Here is a 20,898-nt window from a genome sequence, read left to right on the forward strand (position 1 = left end):
CTGTAATTGGGATTGGTGCACCAGAGGTCAAAATGCAAAAGAGTCTTCTCCAAGAAGGGTTGGGAAGAAAGAGGAGATCCAATCCAACAGACATACCCAGACTGCTAATTAAACAGGTGTGCCAAGTGTGCACTCTCTCTCTTTCTCATCACATAGATAGAGACGGGGGGGGGGGGGATCTAGTTGCATAACACCGGCCACTTAGCAGAGAGGGGACAACTACCAGTGTAGTTAACATGTCATTCTTCTGAAGGAAAAGCGTGATATAAAAACGAATCTTTTTCTTACCAATTCACATTAAGATGGATATCCTTTCAAATGCCCCAAAGCCTTCCCTTGTGAAGTTTAACATTCAGAACACCGTTTTCACGATTTAACTCTCACTGCCATTGCACTTTTGTTTTCTGCACAGCCAAGGCCTTAATATTGGTACACTCTGCATCATACACCACTAGAATATTCTGCACACACCTTTAGTGGAATGCACTAGAGTCCTGGAGACTGGTTTCTAAAAAAATAAGGTTGGATCCATACTTGCCCCTCTGTGAACAGAAGGGCTCCTTCCTTTTAGAGAGGGAACTGGGATCCAGCAGAGGCTGCCCATGAAGGAAGGGGTGGTGGTGATTTTCGCCAATTCCCTCTTTTGTCTTCTGCCCCCAAAGCTACTTCCCACCCTGTTTCAGAGGATTCCACAACACTCTGGACAGGTTTTCAGGGGACAAAGAAGACTGCAGGGGAGAGAGAGATTAGCAAAAACTGCCTTCCCACCTGCTTCCTCCAATACGAGCATAACTGTTGACTGAGAGCTTCAATCAAGCCCTTAATTTCATTATCAACTAACAGATTATACCATTGATTTAAAAAATAGACATTATATTCCAGTTTTACAGTACAAATGTATATTTATACCAGTTGCTAGAAATGGCAGGGGGTTTCCCCCGGCCATCTGCTTGGCCACCAGGAGAACAGGATGCTAGACTAGATGGGCCACTGGCCTAATCCAGCAGGCTCTTATGCCTGATTATTATATAAGCAATTTCTTCTTGGTAGGGAGAGAATTGGGGATTTTATCCAACTTTTCTCTAGTCTCACATATCATTATCAGAAAGCTTAAGAAATGCAGATTAGAAGGAATAAGCATGCAGTGGATATTTAAAAAGAAAAAATTACTGACACTGAATAAGAATCAAGTTCCAAACAGATTTCGGCAGGTGTCAGTCATGAGTCCGGTGTTTGCTGTCATTTTCAGTTATGGAATTAACAAAATTTTCAGCTAAAAGGAAAACTAAGAATGTACTCTCACCACAAGATAGACTGAAGCTCATCTTTTTCATGGGTGAGAGAATATATATCAGATATTCTTAAGCTGATATGCAAGCTTTTTCAGAGCTTTCTTAATTATTTTTTCCCTTTTCCTTCATAATTTGGTCAAGGAGAAATCAATTGCTTTATTAAAGCTAAGACAGTTTTGATACTGAGGCTTATTTTGCTCACTACAAAGAAGAAACCATATTTGCCACTGAGCATAGACTCAGTGGGGAAGTGTAGCTGATAATGGCTCCCTGGACATGATAGTGGTGTTTGCAAAAGTGTTGTTTTCATTCTTAGATGTACACTTAAAACATAATAGTTGTATATCTAAAAAAGAAATTTCTGACATAGCCCTTTACAAGGGATGCAGATGGTACCATTTATTGGCTGTAAAAATTATTTAAAATGCCATTTTTTTATTGTTGCGGCAAACGTTTTCTAAAAATCCACTTTTAAGGAATCTACAACTAAAAAGCTGTATATGAAGCAATGGAGGCATCCACTCATTACAGCTGCTACAATCTGAAATGCAAGACAAATTAATTAACAACTAGGCTGAGGGCTCTGATTTCTGCTGCACCACTCCAATAAAATTACAAAACTCACTAGGACAATTAAAAATCAGGACAAACAGTAATTAAACCCAAATAAGGTACGTTTCCATAAAATATGGACTTATTGCATGATAGTTGAAGACAACATCTTTGCATGATCAGCCAGAAAGACAATATAGTCCTGCTCTAAGTTTACACGGATTGCATACAATTATGTGGGGACTGGAAACTGTAGGGTAGGTGATAAAACTTTTTCTCTTCTTCATTTCCTAAGGTTGGTGGATTGCTGTTGAAAGCATCACACAAAGGTAACAGTAGGGCAGTTTATCAGTCCGTCATGCTGCCTCATGATATAGTAGCATGAATTCCACTTATGCACTCCTGATTACAGGAAAGTATCTCCTGAGCAGAGGTATTTCCTATGTCATTCACTGTAACTTTTCTGAAGGTGCCATGGTACAAGCAGCTTGAAATATTTTTCTCTCTTCAACAATTGTCAGTGAGCTGTCAGCAATTTCTTCTATGTGAAGGATAGCCAGTGCTTAAGTTCCTCTACACCCTGCACTATTCGAGTATAATAAAAGTCCATATTGGCGGCAAAGTCAGTACATACAGGAGATTCTGTGTCACCAAGCGTGCAGTACAGCGCAGTTCCTCCAACACTAAGGAACACAGTTGCTACGCACAATAAGATCAGCAGAACACAGGAGCCACCTCCAACTTCCTCTGCAAAGATAAGATACATAACACACAGCTGTTGAAATCGCAGGCAACCGAACTACTTTTGGACTCTTACAAGATAAAGATGCATAGCTTGATCACTTGTTTCTACAAGACCCTCCACCCCCCTCCGTTTACCACCCAGCCTGATGATGAGTTCTGGAGGACTCAAAAGCACCTTGCTCACCATTTTATGACACGTGGGTTGGTGTAACAAAGGCATTGCCTTACTATGGTCAACATGCCTTTGCGTGAAATGGAAACTCTTCGTGAAACTTTGCATGAAATGGAATGAATGTACTGTGTATGTCGCCCCCCCCCCCCGAATAAAAATATAGAAACAAAATTGGAAGAGAACAATTTATAATAATCTATGTCATGAGTAGCTAAAATGTAGGGCAATGCCTAACATCACTGAATACAGTGTAAGTTTTTTAGTTCTACAGAATTGTTCATCAGGCTAGATGGTAAACACAGCAACTATGGAGTGGGGAGAGAAGAGAGGGACAAAAATATTTTGCCTAAGGCTGAAGCTATGGAATCTGTATCTTACAGTCTTACAATGAAATGGGGTAGTAGACATTCAAAGGATGCTATATAGGGCTATGTGGGTAGCAGTTTGCACCAGTGCCTGTTGTGAACGAGAAGCATAAAATGGCTAATTTTCCATTTCTGAAAACAAGAACTAGTCTGTGTCCATCCTTAAGCAGGACACACGACGATCCCTTGTTCAATAGATTTCAAGTATGCCTTAGTTGACTGCAACTCATATTGTGTAATTTGGGGCGCAGGGGCGGGGGGTTGTGAGAAACAAAAGCAGGGTACCTTGGTCAAATGTGTCTTCCATTTCTAGGAATCTTACTCTTCTTTTAGACTCTCTCCGCTGGATCTGAGCATCACTGTCGTCTCTCTTCTTTAATATTGACACAAGCCCCTCCGCAGGAACAGTCTAACAGGAAAGATTAAAGAGGTGCTTTTAATGACAGACTATTAAGTGACTGGACTGCCTTGCACATCACAATATAGTAAACTATGGTTTACTGTTGGCTCCCAGAGAAGAGCTCATACTTATTTGCTCCTCCTTGGTCCTTTTAAGAACAGCATCTTGTATGGTTAAGGGATCTCCTCCTTACCTATGACCAATAGGCAAGTTTTTGTCCTATGGTTACTAATCATGATTAATGAGGAGACCTCAACCTTGGTTTAGCTCAGGGGCGGACTTTGGTAATCTTTCATAATATGGTGCCCTGTAAAGTTCCAAATTTGGCGCCCCCAATGGATCTTCTCAATTATTTATCTTTTCAATTTTGCACCCCTTCAGCTCAGTTCCCTATGCAGGAGAACCGCCTGTACCACCCTAAATCTGGTGCTGCTTAGCTGTACACTGAGCTGTGCTAAAGGAACTGGGGAGGAGCAAAGCACATGTGAATTTCTCTCTAGGAGTTGGCACGTTTGTGTGGTCCTGGTAAACTGTGGTTTGTCTTTCCCTTGATGTGCAAATTAGGCCACTATGTTTGGCTTTATATACAGTGGTACATTGAGGTACAAACACCTTGGGTTACAAACACTTTGGGTTACAGACTCCACTAACCCAGAAGTAGTACTTCGGGTTATGAACTTTACCTCAGGATGAGAACAGAAATCACGCGGCGGGAGGCCCCATTAGCTAAAGTGGTGCTTCAGGTTAAGAACGGTTTCAGGTTAAGAACGGACCTCCAGAACGAATTAAGTTCGTAACCAGAGGTAACACTGCATTTCATTGGCTACATAATTGCACCAATATATTCCAATAATTATGCAGCATTATATAATTTATATTACTAAACTATGACATTTGCTTCTAAACTTTGCTATTGTTGGAACTTATAATTAACGGGTTATTTCGCAAGGAATTTCCCCCTAAATCACCATAAACTGTAAAGGTAGTGCTATACTGTGATTACAATGTAACATATAGTCTGGATAGTCATATTTTTTATTATTTTATTTTATTTTATTTTATTTTATTTTATTTTATTTTATTTATTTATGATGAAAAATATTTATGCTTTTTCTTAGCTGAAAAGTTGCCTTTATTCAATTTGATTGCAATCTCTTTATATATCTAAAGGGGTTTCCTTCTCTTACACATACAGTTAGACACTCAGCTCAGCGTACATCTCAGCAAGTTTAGCATCAGGAGGGCATAGGTTCCTGATTTAAGGGCTGTTGTACTTACTACAACTCTCAAATCACAATGTAACTCTCTGCTGTCTGGAAAATGACCACATGAGTATTACAATTCCTTACTGGATAATGCTAACAACATCACTTCTCATGAATGATACAATCACATCAGCCCCTACCACACTGTGACTAACACCAAAGCTCATTAAGCAAAGAAATGGCTGACAGAAGAGTTGAAAGTGACTAGTCTCATGATAAAGTGTGAAGACAACCCTTCTCAGTTTCCACCCACAAAGCAAACCTTCAGATTTTGTAGTGAGACTTGAGATGGACTCACTGCCTTGGGCGTGCTCAAAAGCTTCCGGACACTTTATTTTGAGACTACATAGTTGGTGAGAGTCATTCCCTGCTATGATGGTATATCATCCAGCAATAAAAGGAGAATAGTGAGGCAGACTGAGGAAAGAGCGAGACCAGTGAAGGGCCCACTTTCAGCTGGCTGTGTGGATAAATTCAGTCACAGTTTGATTCTTCTGTGATGCATACAGGCTACTGCTGCACAGGTTGGAAGCTATTTCGCCCCACAAGTGCCCCCTTGCTCAGATGCTGGGAATGTAACAGAGCATTAGAATGGGCGCAATCTTGAAAGCAAAACGCACAATTACAAAGCACATTTTTATAATGTCTCTAATGCATACGTCTGGTATTAATAGTTTTAGTTCTATCTGAAAAGAGAAAATCAATAAGCTGAACTTCTAAAAGCACAAGTACGCAGAGCAGAGATGTTAGTAGCTTGTCTCTGAAGAGGGAGAAGTTATTTGTGCTATTTTGGCAAAACCATTAATAATACTTTATGAATTATTCAACATTCAAGGCCGCTGCTGCGCACATGCTACTGCTATTATAATTTTATGTGGTCAGGCTAGAAACAAAACAATGATCGTTGTTTTTTTGATTGTATTATATAATAATATAAACCCTAACAGGAAAATTGCGACCTTGAGTATTAGCTGTTGATATGGAGGCAACTGGCAATATTAAAGGCTTCATAATATGTTGCATATTCCAAGCAACTTGGAACATGTATCATTTATCTGAAAATAAACTTTCAGCTCCTAGTAATTTGCTGTTACCCTGCCTTGACTTTGGAATTGCATTGTGCAATGCATGAGCATGCATACAATAGACAACCATAACTTATATAAATAATGAAGGCTTGCTAACTTGGAGTAAGCCTCCATGGACATCATGGGTCTTACTTTCAAGCAAATAAGGGGTGTGCATATATATCTTGCAGACTGTTTTAATGTATGGACATGCTTTTGGTTTCCCCCACACCAATAGTTTCACACAAAGATTTGCTTTCTGAACATTAAAGCTAAAGGTAAAGGTACCCCTGCCCCGTACGGGCCAGTCTTGACAGACTCTAGGGTTGTGCGCCCATCTCACTCAAAGAGGCCAAGGGCCAGCGCTGTCCGAAGACACTTCCGGGTCACGTGGCCAGCGTGACAACGCTGCTCTGGTGAGCCAGAGCCGCACACGGAAACGCCGTTTACCTTCCCGCTAGTAAGCGGTCCCTATTTATCTACTTGCACCCAGGAGTGCTTTTGAACTGCTAGGTTGGCAGGCGCTGGGACCAAACAACTGGAGCGCACCCCGCCGCGGGGATTCGAACCGCCGACCTTTCGATCAGCAAGCCCTAGGCACCACCCGCGTCCCTTCTGAACATTACATGTGGACAATAATCTATTTTCCATAGATTAGCTGAGTGGGGTGTCATTGTACATCACATTATTCTTATCCTGATACAGCATATTTCAATGCTTCATGCTGAACACACATGCAGATCAAGCATGAGGGTGGGTCAAAGGTCAAATTATGTGTTAAAATGTCAACAGAAGCTTTACTGACATTACTTTTAATGCTACAGTCAAGAAAATTCCTGTCTTTACGAACTAAACAACGCAAAGGTCAAATTCTAAAAACAATGAATACTGAACAGCTGATCACTCATAGGCTTCAACCAATTATTCTTATCAGCTTTTGAGGGTCCTTGGCTAAGACTCCCTCAGTGGGGTCCCATCTCTAAATGGGCCTACCTAGTCGCTGTCCCTCTCACTCCCCCTGTACCCAAATCACATCACTGCCTGTAAAAGAGAGCAAAGCAAGTGGAGGTTTCTCTTGATCTTTGCTCTTGTCACTGCTGACATGCTTGGAGAGAGCAGGTGAACAGACTGCAAAAGCGAGACGAAGGCTTTGGGGGTCATGTGAAACTAGGCGGGTGCCCAACTACACCAGCTCCAGTCCTGATGCTTGTAAATCTGATCAGAATAAAACAGGAAACCTAATAAAACTACTGGATTGCTCTTTCTCCCCCTGCGAATGCATAGCTAAGGCAGGTAAGCCAGAACATTACAGAGTCTTACATAGTACATGATATAGCCCTACTCCAACACCACCCCCTTGCTTTTCCTTGATTTATGTATCTCTGAAACACATGCCTCCAGTTGACACAGCCTAGGGAACAAACTCCCTCTAGAGAGAGCCAATATTACTCCATATTTGGCCTGGAGAGATTGCTATTGAATGATGCAAGGTACTCTCTGTCCCCTCTTCAGAGACCAAAGTCTGCCTGCAAAGAAGTCAGAGCGCAGAGAACAGCAAACCTAAGTTAGGAATTACATAATGTTTCCCATAAGAACACTGTATCATCAGCTTTTGCCTTCTTACAGTAAACATAAGAAGAGGGGAAGTAGGAACAAATGGCATTCAAATGGTACTTAGAAATGCAAAAAATAAATAAACATGGGGTGCGGGGCTCACTATGTTTACGGATACTGAAGTTTAGCAAGTGTAACATGAAAGATGGCTTTCCTCTTAAGTATTTAGAAATATAGAAGTTGATGCAATTTTGGAGCAGATTTTTGCTGTATACAATACTCCCTTGAGACATGGTAAAAAATGAGAGAAGATAATAAATGTATCCAATTGTAATCCTCACCCATAAACTAGGTATTAAGACTGAAGGTTTATAAGAAGGATATTTAAAATATTGCTAATAAACTTCAAAAACAAACACTGTTCAAACACATCTCTTTGCTGTGCTGTTCCAGTTAACAAACTGTGTCACTGCTACTGGACGAAAATGGAAATGACTGACTACTGAAGACAAGTTTATTTATTCTACTTCTGACAGTTAGCCTTAGGGATCAATCTTGCCTACAAAAGAGTTTTGAGGGGGGGAGGCAGAACTAAACAGAGGGCTCTCTTCCTTCAACCTTTTACAGAGCAGTGCATAATAGATGGCCTTTGGTGAACAATATTCTAGATGATTCATTTAGCATGCCCAGAAGTACACTGTGACCTCAAATATGTCAGTCAGCTATAAAAGTATGGTGTGTTCTGTCTCAATCTCTGACTTCTGATGCTGGCACTATGTGCTTTGGAACAGCAGTATAAAGGATAAGCCATTATATCCTCAGGCCTTTCATTTACCAACGGTACCTAAATCAATCAGAATAGCTTAAAACTACTTTGCTAAGACATTCTGCCCATTTTCTTGCTGTTCAACTTAAAACAGCAATGGTAGAACCAAATATATTCTCACAAAGAGAATAAAATACACTCACGATTGTTCATCAGCCAGCCATGACTAGAATAACTGAAATGTTATTGTTAACCTCAGTTTGAGGTAAAGCAAAAAGGTCTGAAATATTCAAGTATTTTTTTACAAATGCCCCAGAGAGCTTTTTTCATTCTGCACCCCCTCCTCATGATTACTTTTGCTACTGTTTGGCCTCTTAAGATGCATAAGTTTATTTATTTTATCCTCTTATTTTTCATAAAGAAAACTTTACTTACCTAAAACTTAATCAATAAACTTGGAAAGGAAAAATAAACAACACATCCTCCTAAACATGGCTTCTTTTCAGGAAAAAAAACACTACTTTTTTCATGCTAGAGAACACAAATAATATAAACCACAAATAGTGCCAACAGTGTTGGAAGTTATTTTTGCCAGTGTTTACCTCTGCAATCTCTATTCGTTTTGCAAGTTCATCAAGTGAAGAAAAGCTTTCATCCAGTGAATAACCTTCCGGTGAACTATAAAGTGCTTGTTCAGGAGGCATATGTGGAAGAATTTCGGAGTCCCCTTGGCTTGCTAGGCATTTAAGGGACTCCTCTCTGTCTGTTATGCAACCATTTAAAAACCGATCAAAGAGGTCTTCTGGTTCTTCATTTTCCCCTTCCTCTTCCAGTACTGCTGTTTCCTCCTGCATCCCTTCATATGGAACACTGTCCAGTTCAGGCATGTTACCTTCAGCATGCACATCCCCGGTAATGTCTGATGTTCTGCCCTGCACAGATTTCTTATCACTTCCGTAAGCTGTCTGTTGCTGGTGCTTGTTTAATACGTTGCTCCCCAACGGAGTACTGGAAATCACAATAGAGCCAGCTGACCTGAGTAAGTTTTGTTCAGACTGAACAGTTTCATCTGAGGGAATTAGATCAGGAGGCATATAATCGGCCTCTGTCAAAACCAATGTGTCTACCATTGGCTCACTAGAGCACTCTGCTGCAGGCTCCTCAGCAGCTGCTTCTATTTTTGCTACATCCTCAGAGAACTGCTCTTCTCTTGGCTGCAGACCGTCATCTTCACTAGCATCCTTTGTAGATAAACAGCCTGGCTGAGGCGTGCCCAGTGTCTCTGTGGGCTGGGTGGCTGGCTCCAGTGTTGATTCATCACTGCAGCGCTCCTCCTCCATGTGGTGCTTCCCCACAGAGAGCCGAAGACTTGCCTTCTCTTCAAGCCTATGACGCTTTTCGGGTTGGAAGCTCTCACACCTCTCACTCTCTTTGCGATTGTTCTCTTTCTTTGGTTCAGCGCCAGGCCAAGTCTGAGTATCTAATGCAACAGGGAAAGAGTTCAAGCATTTAGAAGTGATTCAATACTTCAGCATTGTAGGAAAAAGAAGAAGAAGAAAAATCAGCAACCTGATAGCACTACCCGTTAATGTTTTGACTGAATTCCTGTCTGGCAGCAGTCGCTCTGCTCCACTAATTTTCATGTGTAAAATGCAAATCATAGTTAAAGTGAAGCAGCTAACTTGTTTTCTATTGACTTTTAGAGCACTTAAGAACACCTCTACATACCCTGCTGAACAAGGGTGTGATTAGTTACATATCTGCAAGTTTTCCTTTGGCTTTGGCACTAAGTGGCTTGATTTCACAAGTATTTTATACAGAAATTACAAATTGCTTTAAACATTTTAAAGGAAAGGGAAACTGTGATGAATATTGGTTGCTAAAAATATAATGGTAGCTTCAGTAACTATAATTAAAAAGGTACAAACCATACTGTTTACTGAAATTTTTAAAAAACCTTCATATGAAAGATTATAAAATCTCCATGATGTTTACTGCTGCAGCCCTATGCACCACTAAGTATGCATAGGTACCATTTAAAAAATTATATTTAACTATGCAATGGGTTGTTATTGGGCAGAGTAAAGGTTGGAGGGGGGGGGGGAGGAAGATTTCTTGGCAGAGAAGCCACTGATTCCTAAGCCCTGTCAGCTTGCAGGTGGGAGCTGCTTGTTCTTTCCCCACCTGCTGCTATTGACAGATGTTTCCTAATTTCCCTCCCACTGACTCTAAACAAATTAACTACGCCAGCTCTGTGGTTAGTTATTTGGTTTAGGTATGTGTGTCAAGGGAATGGGCAGCATCTTCTGGTCTACCCAACATGTTCCTTTTCACTTCTTATTGCCATCAGCAGTGAAGGAGAATTGGCAGAGGAACTTTCTGCTACAACTAGGCCATCAGCCATAGGATGGCTCCTTTAAAGTTTACTTTGATAGAGTGGATGGGGATGATCTTAAGTGATAACAGTATCTCATGTTTTGAACCAATGCTTGCAGTGCTCCTGGTGTAGTACATCACACCAGGATACCTGTGTAGCATCGACAGATACAGAACAAGGAGGAGATGATGGAGATACATGCCATCCAAGGGGTCTATAAACAGCTCAGAATCCTAGTCATTGATGCAACCTGTCTCACATGGTTATTTTAAATACTTTTTAGAAACAAAAAACAACAACCTTCATAGAATGAAAAGTACCACCAAAACAAAAAGATCTCTCATGTAGAGAAAAAAAAATTCAGCAGCGAAGCATAACCAGAAACCTCAGGGAATAAAATGCTAGGCTCAGTTTCCATACCATATTTAGATAAAGCTTATAAGTTTTAGAGCAACAGATACATAGAAATGCAGGCACAAAAACTTGGCTACCTTCCTATAAGGTCACGTGAGGACAGAACCATTAAGATTTCTCAGAACAACATAATTATTAATAAGAACAAATAGATATTTTGACATTTTCTATGTAGAAAGATAAAAATGCACTTGAAGAGTCTCTTTTCCAACTAGAAGCTTTGTTGTGGAAACTTGAAAATCTGCACAACAAAATCATTGGTCATGCCTCTATAGTGTGAAGTAGTCATTCCTTCAGCGCACCAAAAGGCACTGACAAAAGAAACTTCCTTAGTAGGACTGTAGGTCTCCTTAGTAGGACTGTAGGATCCAGGAGGCCTGGATGCTAAGGGGATGCACTGCCTAGCAAAAACCTTTTCTGCACACAATGTGGCAATCAGCAGATCAGAGCTTGCTTGGGAACAAACATCTGCTAATGTGATGAGACAAATATATGTAACTTAACCGCTGATGACATTACCAGGGGGCACATATATGAGGCGTGAAGAGAGGACCTGAAGAACACAGACCACAAGGAAACGAAACAAGATATTACTAAAGGGGTCAAAGAGGCTAAGAGGTTGCCTGAGATGAAATGTGATCGTAGTGAGAGGACATGTTCCTGATCTTTAGTGAACTGATTGATTAGGATTCATACATTGTCCTGCTGAAATATACTGCTTTGCTGGCACCACCATTTTGTTTAGATGACCTCAGTACTGGAGGACAGCATAGGGAGAAGCTTAGATTTCTGTATACTAGCTGAGCTGAAAATAGCCACAGAGAAAAAGCTAGCAGAGGGACACATCTAAACAAGAATTATCTAACACAACTTGCTTGTGTTGATGAAGATAAGTTGATACCAAGGCATTCAACAAAGTCTCCCTGGTTATAGAGGTAACTTGGTTCTCAAACTTAATCCGTTCTGGGAGTCCGTTTGACACCCAAACGGTTCGAAAACCAAGGCGCGGCTTTTGAGTTGGCTGCAGGAGCTTCCTGTACTCATTCGGAAGCTGCGTCACACGTTCGGCTTCCGAAAAACGTTTGCAAACTGGAACACTTACTTCCGGGTTTGTGGCGTTCATGAGCCAAGCCATTTGAGAACCAAGGTACCACTGTATTTGATTTTAGGGCACTTTGGTATCAGCAGAGCCTTCCTTGCGCTAACTGGAAAAGCTCCAGTTTTACTTCCACCTGACAATCACAGGCACACTGGCCATGTCCCTTTACCAAAGGTGTTAATTATACTCACAAGCAGAAAACCACTGTTTGCTAATGATCCCATGTTGTGGTTGGAATTCACAACTGATTTACCACGCAGTCCTGTACTCAGAAGTAAATCCCAATGACGGCAACGAGGCTGACTCTTATACTGGGTATAGGATTCCTTGATTATACAGTCTTTTCAACCCTCAAGCATGCCACACACCAGCAAGGAGAAGGCTAAAATCTGTAGGCAGCAGGCAGGTACACATCCAGGCAGACAACATCTCTGCAGCCGATTGCTCCACAGCCACCTTTAGCCTCTTTTTATATTTCCATGCTAATTTTAGCAACAGTGGTGGATGTACTGAAGTTGGACAGCGTTTAATGTTAGGGAAATGAGGTCTATTATTTGAAGTCACTGCTCACACAGAAGCATAAAATTATATAGTTGGAAGGGACCATGAGAATCATCTAGTCCAACTCCCTGCAATGCAGGTATCTTTTGCCCAATGTGGGGCTCGCATCCACGACCCTGAGATCAAGAGTTTCATGCTGCAACAATTGAGCTACTCTCATTCCTATGTTCTGCTGTTTTCTAAGAGAAGTCTAAGGCATCAAAAACGTAATCACCTTCTTATATTACTCTTGTTAGAAAATTGCCTAGCTAGTGCTATTCTAAATTAAAGCTTTCTAAACACTGACATGTTTTAAAAATAAAAGTGAAAAGATTTACAAGAGGGATACCTGAATCACATGCGGCAGCACCTCTTTCCTTAAGATCTTCAGATATCCTTAACCCTACAAAACTCTCACGTTTCAGGGATTTTTCTTTACTTATTAGCTGAAAAACACAACAGAATTCCTATTACTGAATTTTGTTTCATTTCATGCAGTACAGGTTATCATGCAGTGTAAGCTCCACACATTACATTTAGCACATTCTAGAACACCCAGACATTTACTTGTAAAACTATGCCAAGAAAAAACTTCACAGTTTACCTTGCTTCGGAAGACCAGCGGCCTGCAACCAAAAAAGAAAACACAAAATAAACAGCTGCTTCCACCAAAATATTATTCACAAAAAACATCATCAAAACTAGACGACAAATCAGATTAGTTCTTTCCATGCTCTAATATTAGCACAGAAGTTTCCAACACTGAAACACTATCTGTGCCAGCATAGTTTTAAAGCACAGAGCCAGACCATATGCTAACGTCATTACAAACTGCCAATTATTACTTAATGGCCCATAAGGCAGTAAAAGTGGTGAAATCAATACAAGAAGTGCTCTTATAGAATGTATTTATTCAAACGTATCAGCTTTCAAAAAATTGTCCTGAATTGAAATCGACCAACTCAGAGGAATTAACAGTGCTTTTTAGATCACTGAAAGTACCACCTGAATAGCACTACTTCCTGTTTCTAGTGACACAAGAGAGTTAGGAGTGGATGGGAAGCTGTGAAAAACTAGCCTCTCCTAATATTTTGCAGCACATAGGCAGCACACTCAGTTTCCCCATTTTGCTCAATCTTCTAGTCTTCCACAGAAATAGCAACATATATCAAAAGTGGAATAAAACCATAAAAATCACAACACTGGCAGGACAGCTCAACCTTTTAAATGTTGTGCTTTATACTTCAAGAGCCTATTTCCAATAAAACAAATTACAAAGTAAAAATAAAAGCTTAAAGACAAACATAGGTGATTATTAAAATGTTAACTGCACACAATTCTTACCATTGACAAGAAGCAATTTGTCCACAATGCAGTCCAGAGCTGCACGGTGAGTTCTGCATGCAAAGCAGTGCTTCTGACACCCAAGCACCTTCATTTTACTGTCACTTATATATCACATTTTTACATTGCCTTTCCACCAAGCAGCTCGGAACAGCGTCCTCAAACAATCACGATCCCCAATAAGTTTCATGGCCAAGAGGTTATGTAAGATCAGGTCTCTCTGGATTGCATCCAGCTCTCTGGCCACTACTCCACACTGGCACTCTAAGAATTCTCTCCCTCAAGATGGCACTTGACAAGCAAATTCTGAAACAGTGGGAAGCGGCTTCAAATGCACTGAAGAGAGATTTCATTTTTTGGGGTGGAGGTGGGGGAGTTAAATGTTCTGGAAGCAATTCTTGGTGCATGTGACAAAGAAGCCTCTCATTACTGGAGCCTCTGATGTGATAAATGCAACTATAGACCTGTAACACTTACTTTTAAAGTATTGTGACTGGTAAGTAGAATAACATTAAACACAGCCATGCTCTTGGATCTTAGCGCAACTAGCTGAATAACAGTTTTATGATCCATAATAACAATGCCCCGTCCACACTGACTCATTTATTAATTCTCTATCTCACCCTTGCTCCAAGGAGCTCAGAGCAGCATGCGTAACTTCTTCCCCCCAGCAATTTTATCCTTACAGCATTGTGACAGTGATTCACTTATGAGATGGTGAGCTTGGGGAAGATACTAAGGGAGCCATCTCAACTACCCCATCTTCCCAGCAGAGCTAAATGGGGGTGCCAGGACCAGCACTGCATCCATAGCCCTGCTGTGCATAATGATTGAAGTGGAAGGGCAGGCAGCTTGCCCTTCGATCAGAACGAGATTGAACTCTATGCTGTCATGTGATGGCAGGAGGGCCAGTTTGGGATCAGGTGGTTCCCCAGCCAGCTCAGCCCTGCCTTCTCTTTACCCTTGGAATATCCTGTTTTGGGGCTTTCTGCTGCCTGCCACCAGCGGGGATGCTGGCAGCGACACATCTGTCAGCCCACACATTTGGCAGGTGATAGGGGAGCCCCTCATCAGCAGAATGACACTGGCATCACTCTGTAGCCAGCATGAAGCCATCAGAGGCCAGGAGAGCAGGCTGGAGGGGTATCTCTACCCAATCTACCCCATTCCTGCCTGGCACAAGGGGGTTTGGATTGCTCTGTGTGTGAGCTACAAGGAAAAGCAGGGATTTAAACCCACATCTCCCCATTCTAAGCCCGCCACATTACAGTGGATATCTACAACACACAGAAAGCTAAAGATCAGTACACTGACTATTACAGAAGGCTCAAAACTGGATATTTTTATTTCCCAAAAACACATGCTATCCCATTAAACTTTACAACAATCCTGTAATGTAGGCCAGTATTATCCCCACACTTTAGACAGGCGTTGGGAGTGGTTTGTCTGAAAGCCGCCTAGTGAATTTTTGGCCAGGGTGATATTTATATTACGTCACTCTTAGGCTTTTATGCTACAGTACTGTAGTGCACAGAAAGAACAGTGGAAAAAGTCTACCTCATAGCAGCAGCACAAAAGAAGCCAAGTCATGCCAAGGACATAATTTTGGCCAGCGTGAGTTTTCCAGAACAGCTTTCAACGGGGAAGGCAGGACATGAGTGGAAGAGGGAGAATCTCCAGTGCTCATGCAATTGGGAATGGAACTCAGAAAACCAGACAGGGTATTTCCCCCCCCCCCCCTTAACCCAATTTAACAATCCTCACATTGGAGAAGATGAGGCTTTCTGGGGCAGCCAGAAATCTAATAGCTAAAAATACAATTCTCATTAAACATGGGCTGGAGTTTAAATAGTTACTTGGGGGTTTGTGTGACAGTGTTAATAATGGTAGAAAAGCAGGGGGTGGGGAAGTAGGGAAGGCAGCAGTGGACGGTTCAGCCAGTAAATGAATGACACGGTGAAGGATACAGCAATAAGAGTAAAGTATGGGGACCGGAGAACTAGGGTAGAGAAAGGTAATTTAACAGGAATGTTGGAAGGCTGGAACAGTGGCAGGTAATAAGGGGAGGACAGGGACATGATGGAGGTGAGAAAGGGTAATAGAAGGAAACAAAATCAAAGTGGCATATAGGAGACATGATAGGCAACCTGTCAAGCAGAAACGTGGAAGGTGGGGAAAAGGTTTTGTACCAACCTTTCCCCTTTGTGGAAGTAAGATTCCTGTATATTTACTTCCTCAAATGTCATAAGCTCTCCTGGCCTATTTGACTGACCCTCCACTCCGCCCAGTCCCCTTAGCAAATTTGGTGTGTGCTCCCAGCACTGGTATTGGGGTAATCAATATTAGCGTTCAACCCTTTCTGCATTGTTAAATATGTGAAGCTGCCTTACACCTGAGGTCCAGTGCCGAGGGCCTTCTGGCAGTTCCCTCACTGTGAGAAGTGAGGTTACAGGGAACCAGGCAGAGGGCCTTCTCGGTAGTGGTGCCCACCCTGTGGAACGCCCTCCCATCAGATGTCAAGGAAATAAACAAGTATCTGACTTTTAGAAGACATCTGAAAGCAGCCCTGTTTAGGGAAGTTTTTAATGTTTGATGTTTTATGGTGTTTTTAATATTCTGTTGTGAGCTGCCCACAGTGGCTGGGAAAACCAAGCCAAATGGGCAGGGTATAAATAATAAATTATTATTATTACACCTAAAGATGTGGGACCACCATGGATGGCTCTTGCTGGGAGGCCAGTGAGCAGAGCCTCCAATGATTATCGTAAGTTCATGCAGGTGTAGGTGATCCTTCAGATAATGTGGTCCCAAACTATTCTTTTAAGACAAAAACCAGCACCTTGAAATAGGCCTGGAAATTAATAGGCAGCCAATGTAACTGACTCAGAAAAGGAGTAACATGATCCAATATGTAATAAGTATGGAGTTGGACGGTACCTGTAAGAAGGGGACTGTGCAGACAATTAGTGCCTGTGTCCTCTTCTGGCTTTTCATTCAATTCACTGTACCCAAAAAGTTCTGTCAGTCACCCATGAAGTCTGCAGCTGTTTAATTCCTGATCAAGCAAATATAATCCACACTTTGATCTTGGATTTGAGTGTGACCTGGTGTGCATTACCAAGACCACCATGCAGGCACAGCCAGCAAGAATCACTACTGACATTGGCGGCTGTGAGCATTCCAACTGCCTCAAGCCAGCTGTCTGTAAAAAGAACTGTGTGCCGGTGACTAACTCATCCCCTGGAGCAAAGATCATCTGCTCCACTCTAGGATTGGCCTGGAAACTTAGTGCTTCCAATGAGTTCTTACTCTCTGGGTGCAAGCATTTGGGCTAGAAGACAGTGAAGAAACAGGAACAATTATAGCTGAAATAATGGGAAACCGACTCTGAACCATACTGAACAGAGATTAAAACTGGGTAGATGGTATATTTATGTGTACCAATAGATGTGTGTGAGGGTGTAAATAGAATGATATTGAATGAGCAACATACATTACATGATTTCTGTAAATGCAGGCAACTCTCAAATACGTGGGGGTTGCGTTCCGGAGATAGTGCGTAAAGCCAAAATCACGTATAGTGAAAACACATTGAGTTCAATGGTGGGTGGGACTGCCAAAGTCATTTTCCCCAGACACACCCACCTTTCCATTTTTTCCCTGCCAAGCATGTAAATCGCAATGCTCACAAGCTAAATGTGTGCAAGCTGCAAGTTACCTGTATGAGTCAGAATTGGGTGTGATACGTTTGTGGGGGGAGTATTGCGTGTTTTGAGCTAGAATGTGCCTTTGACAAGAGGAAAAGGATCCCTGGATCTTAAGATGTTTTCAAAATGTGCTGCTATGATTTTATTTTGGGAGCATCTTATTGTTTTATATTGTAGTTGTATTACAGTGCGTTGTATTATATAATATTATATTGTAGTTTCTCAGTTTGATTGTTTCTTACATATTCATATTGTATTTTCTATTTTGTTAACTCATCAGAGACAGTCTTAAGTGGTATAAGAACACATGAAATAAAAATAAATAAAATTAGTATGCTCGTATGGCGAAGGAAAGCATGCTTTTGTGAAAGTCTCCTTCACGTTTGATTAACTTTGAAATACTTCAGGCACCAAACTTTGAATTTAAAACATTTATCTTCAGCAGTTAATTTGGGTAAACAATTAGGTTAGATTGGGTAAATGATCTTCCAAACCATGTGATCCAACCCCCTCTGTCACATGACTATTTCATCTTCTCCTTTCTGGTTAGCACTAATCATAGTAATCAGTTAAGATGTACAAACCATGGTTGATGTTAAACACAGTTTGCACTATTCAGTTGTCACAGCAAAACTATGGTTAGGCAACCTTGGAAAGAAAAGAGAGCCCCTTGTATATTCCTTATTCTTCCAAACCATTGTTTTGGAGGATTCCTAACATGATATTTGAATTGAGACCATGAAGATTTTGGCAATTTCATTTTCTAATAATTTCATTTTTAAATTTTCTTATCAAGAAATACAACAATGCACAAGTATAACAAGCAAACAAAGGAAAGTAATTAATCTAAAAATCCAGTCACAGTCCAGAATTCATGCTTAGTGTTTTGGTTGTTTTTTTTTTTTTTTCATTTTCTCCCTTTGAACATCAGCTCTTTGTGCCAAGTTGACAAATGGCTTTTGAAAATCTGAACAGTTTCAACCACTTTATTCTGCTTTTCAAAGACAATCCCTGAGTGCACCTAAACACACACAAAAAGAGAATTGAACCAATTGAACCAGTATTATTTTTATTACTTACTCTTGATGTGATGTGCAAAGTTTAGCAAGTTTGTCTAACTCTTCATTATTCAGGACTTTAGCAGAACGTTTTAGAGCTGGAACCTCATTAGATGCTGCTGCTTTCCATTTTTTTTCTGCAACAACACACAATCATTTTATATTTTTGTATATTAAAAATATTTCAGTGTCTTCAAAAGCAAAATGTTTTGAATAGTCTCTAGACAAAGCGGATTCAACATAATGGAAAAACAAAAATTACAGCACAGAGTAACTGCAATGGTCCATTAAAAGCCAGAAACCTAACTGAAAATAATGATGTTCCTTTTCAAAGAAAATAGGTAAAGGTAAAGGTACCCCTGCCCATAAGGGCCAGTCTTGACAGACTCTAGGGTTGTGCGCCCATCTCACTTAAGAGGCCGGGGGCCAGCGCTGTCCGAAGACACTTCCGGGTCACGTGGCCAGCGTGACATCGCTGCTCTGGCAAGCCAGAGCCGCACACGGAAACACCGTTTACCTTCCTGCTAGTAAGCGGTCCCTATTTATCTACTTGCACCCAGGGGTGCTTTCGAACCGCTAGGTTGGCAGGCGCTGGGACCGAACAGCGGGAGCGCACCCCGCCGCGGGGATTCGAACCGCCGACCTTTCGACCATTCGATCGGCAAGCCCTAGGCACTGAGGCTTTAACCCACAGCGCCACCTGCGTCTCCTTTCAAAGAAAATATATCATGATAAAATAAATAACAACCACTGATCACTGTGCCTACACACAACAGTCACCACTAGGGAAATGTGCAGCTATTTTTATTTTGAAACCCAAAACTTATTCTATTATAATAAAAACAAGAGATTTCCCAACTATATGACAAACTTACCCCACTGTTGTTGTATGGAAGAAAGATTTGCAAGTAGTTGCTCATGATATAACCGTTCAAGCTGAATAAATTTCATGGCTTTCTCGTCTGAATGAAAAACTAAAGGAAAATGCAGACACCGAATGACAGTCGAGCATAGACAGTGTTTTTTTCCTAAAAAAAAATGTTTACGGGTACTCTCATTTTCCTACTCATATTGAAATACTGTCCCTCAATGAGGCCAAACTTAGATTCACAAAATGTTTAGGGGTATTCATACCCCTGCGCATACCCCCCCCCCCCCCGAAAAAAGCACAGCATAGATATAATGTATAATTGTGCTCAAAACTTGGCATGTATGTGCTACATGGACCCCATAATCAACTCTCTTAATCTTTCCCCCCTGCAGTCAGAAAGTTTTCCTTTTTTGGGCAATGAATTCTCTAGGATGAGTGTTTCCAGCAGTAATTTGCCATTCACATTTAACGTTGCTCAGTTTAATGGAAAAAATACAACCAAGTACTGTACCACCTGGAAGCTCTTATTTCTTCAAATGACCAAATTCAAAAATGAAATAAATTTCTCTTTCAAGGGTAAAAGCTTCTCAGTTTTTGATTGCACATCTAGAATTAAGGGGCGAAAGCTAGCAAATACCACCAACATAATCAATCTCTTCGGACTGCAAGTGCAAAAGAGGAAAATCAAAGCAGCTATAAACATCTTATGTGACATGGCGGAGTGGGGATTTGAACCCTGGTCTCCTTGGTCTTAGTCCAGCACTCTAACCACTATACCACAGTGAATCTATGCAAAGCCTGACTAAATGCAAGCACCTCCTATATTAGATTCAAGTTCTTATGCTAGATTGAACCAGCTCATGTACACTTATGGTTCATGAACAATACCTTAGTGGTTTGTTTTTTGTTTTTACACTGTTCTTGCAGACACTGTTTTACACTGTTCTTTACACATTTGAGATAACAATTTAATATTTATAAGTGTGTCCCCTGGAAATTAAGAAATCTGAATAACTGCACTTAAATAATCATAATTTTTCCACTTTGGCTTTAACCAGACCTGTTGCTGGAAACCTTCAGCCATATGCTGAGGGCAATGGCATAGAAATCAATCTTGATTTCAAAAAGGATACATTCTCCATCTTGAAAATACGTTTCAGCAATCTGCAACAGAAAGCAAAGAAGCAACTAACATTTTCAGATATTTATTATACCATTATCACCCTTTATATCATCCTCCAGAAACCACCTGAGAATCTATATCCTGCCAAAAACGTACATGAATGTTGTACCCTGAACCATGGCTGAATA

The 20,898-nt window shown here is 41.0% G+C and overlaps 1 protein-coding gene across 3 annotated transcripts in view; it reads right to left on the bottom strand.

Annotated features, from left to right (window-relative positions):
• CNST (consortin, connexin sorting protein) overlaps positions 1–20,898 on the bottom strand; it is a 41,903-nt gene that overhangs the window by 2,742 nt on the left and 18,263 nt on the right. For all 3 annotated transcript variants that reach the window (XM_083432178.1, XM_083432180.1, XM_083432179.1), the window contains exons 5-12: positions 20,721–20,751; positions 19,592–19,678; positions 18,739–18,853; positions 13,212–13,233; positions 12,957–13,053; positions 8,780–9,657; positions 3,411–3,534; positions 2–2,591 (exon numbers count right to left, since the gene is read on the bottom strand). In XM_083432178.1, coding sequence (XP_083288304.1) covers positions 2,386–2,591; positions 3,411–3,534; positions 8,780–9,657; positions 12,957–13,053; positions 13,212–13,233; positions 18,739–18,853; positions 19,592–19,678; positions 20,721–20,751 — 1,560 coding nt within the window. In that variant the 3' untranslated portion in view covers positions 2–2,385. The remainder of the gene's footprint in view (position 1; positions 2,592–3,410; positions 3,535–8,779; positions 9,658–12,956; positions 13,054–13,211; positions 13,234–18,738; positions 18,854–19,591; positions 19,679–20,720; positions 20,752–20,898) is intronic.

The sequence above is a fragment of the Podarcis tiliguerta genome (genome assembly GCF_965153285.1).
Source record: "Podarcis tiliguerta genome assembly, chromosome: 3".
In the NCBI taxonomy this organism is placed as follows: Eukaryota; Metazoa; Chordata; class Lepidosauria; order Squamata; family Lacertidae; genus Podarcis; species Podarcis tiliguerta.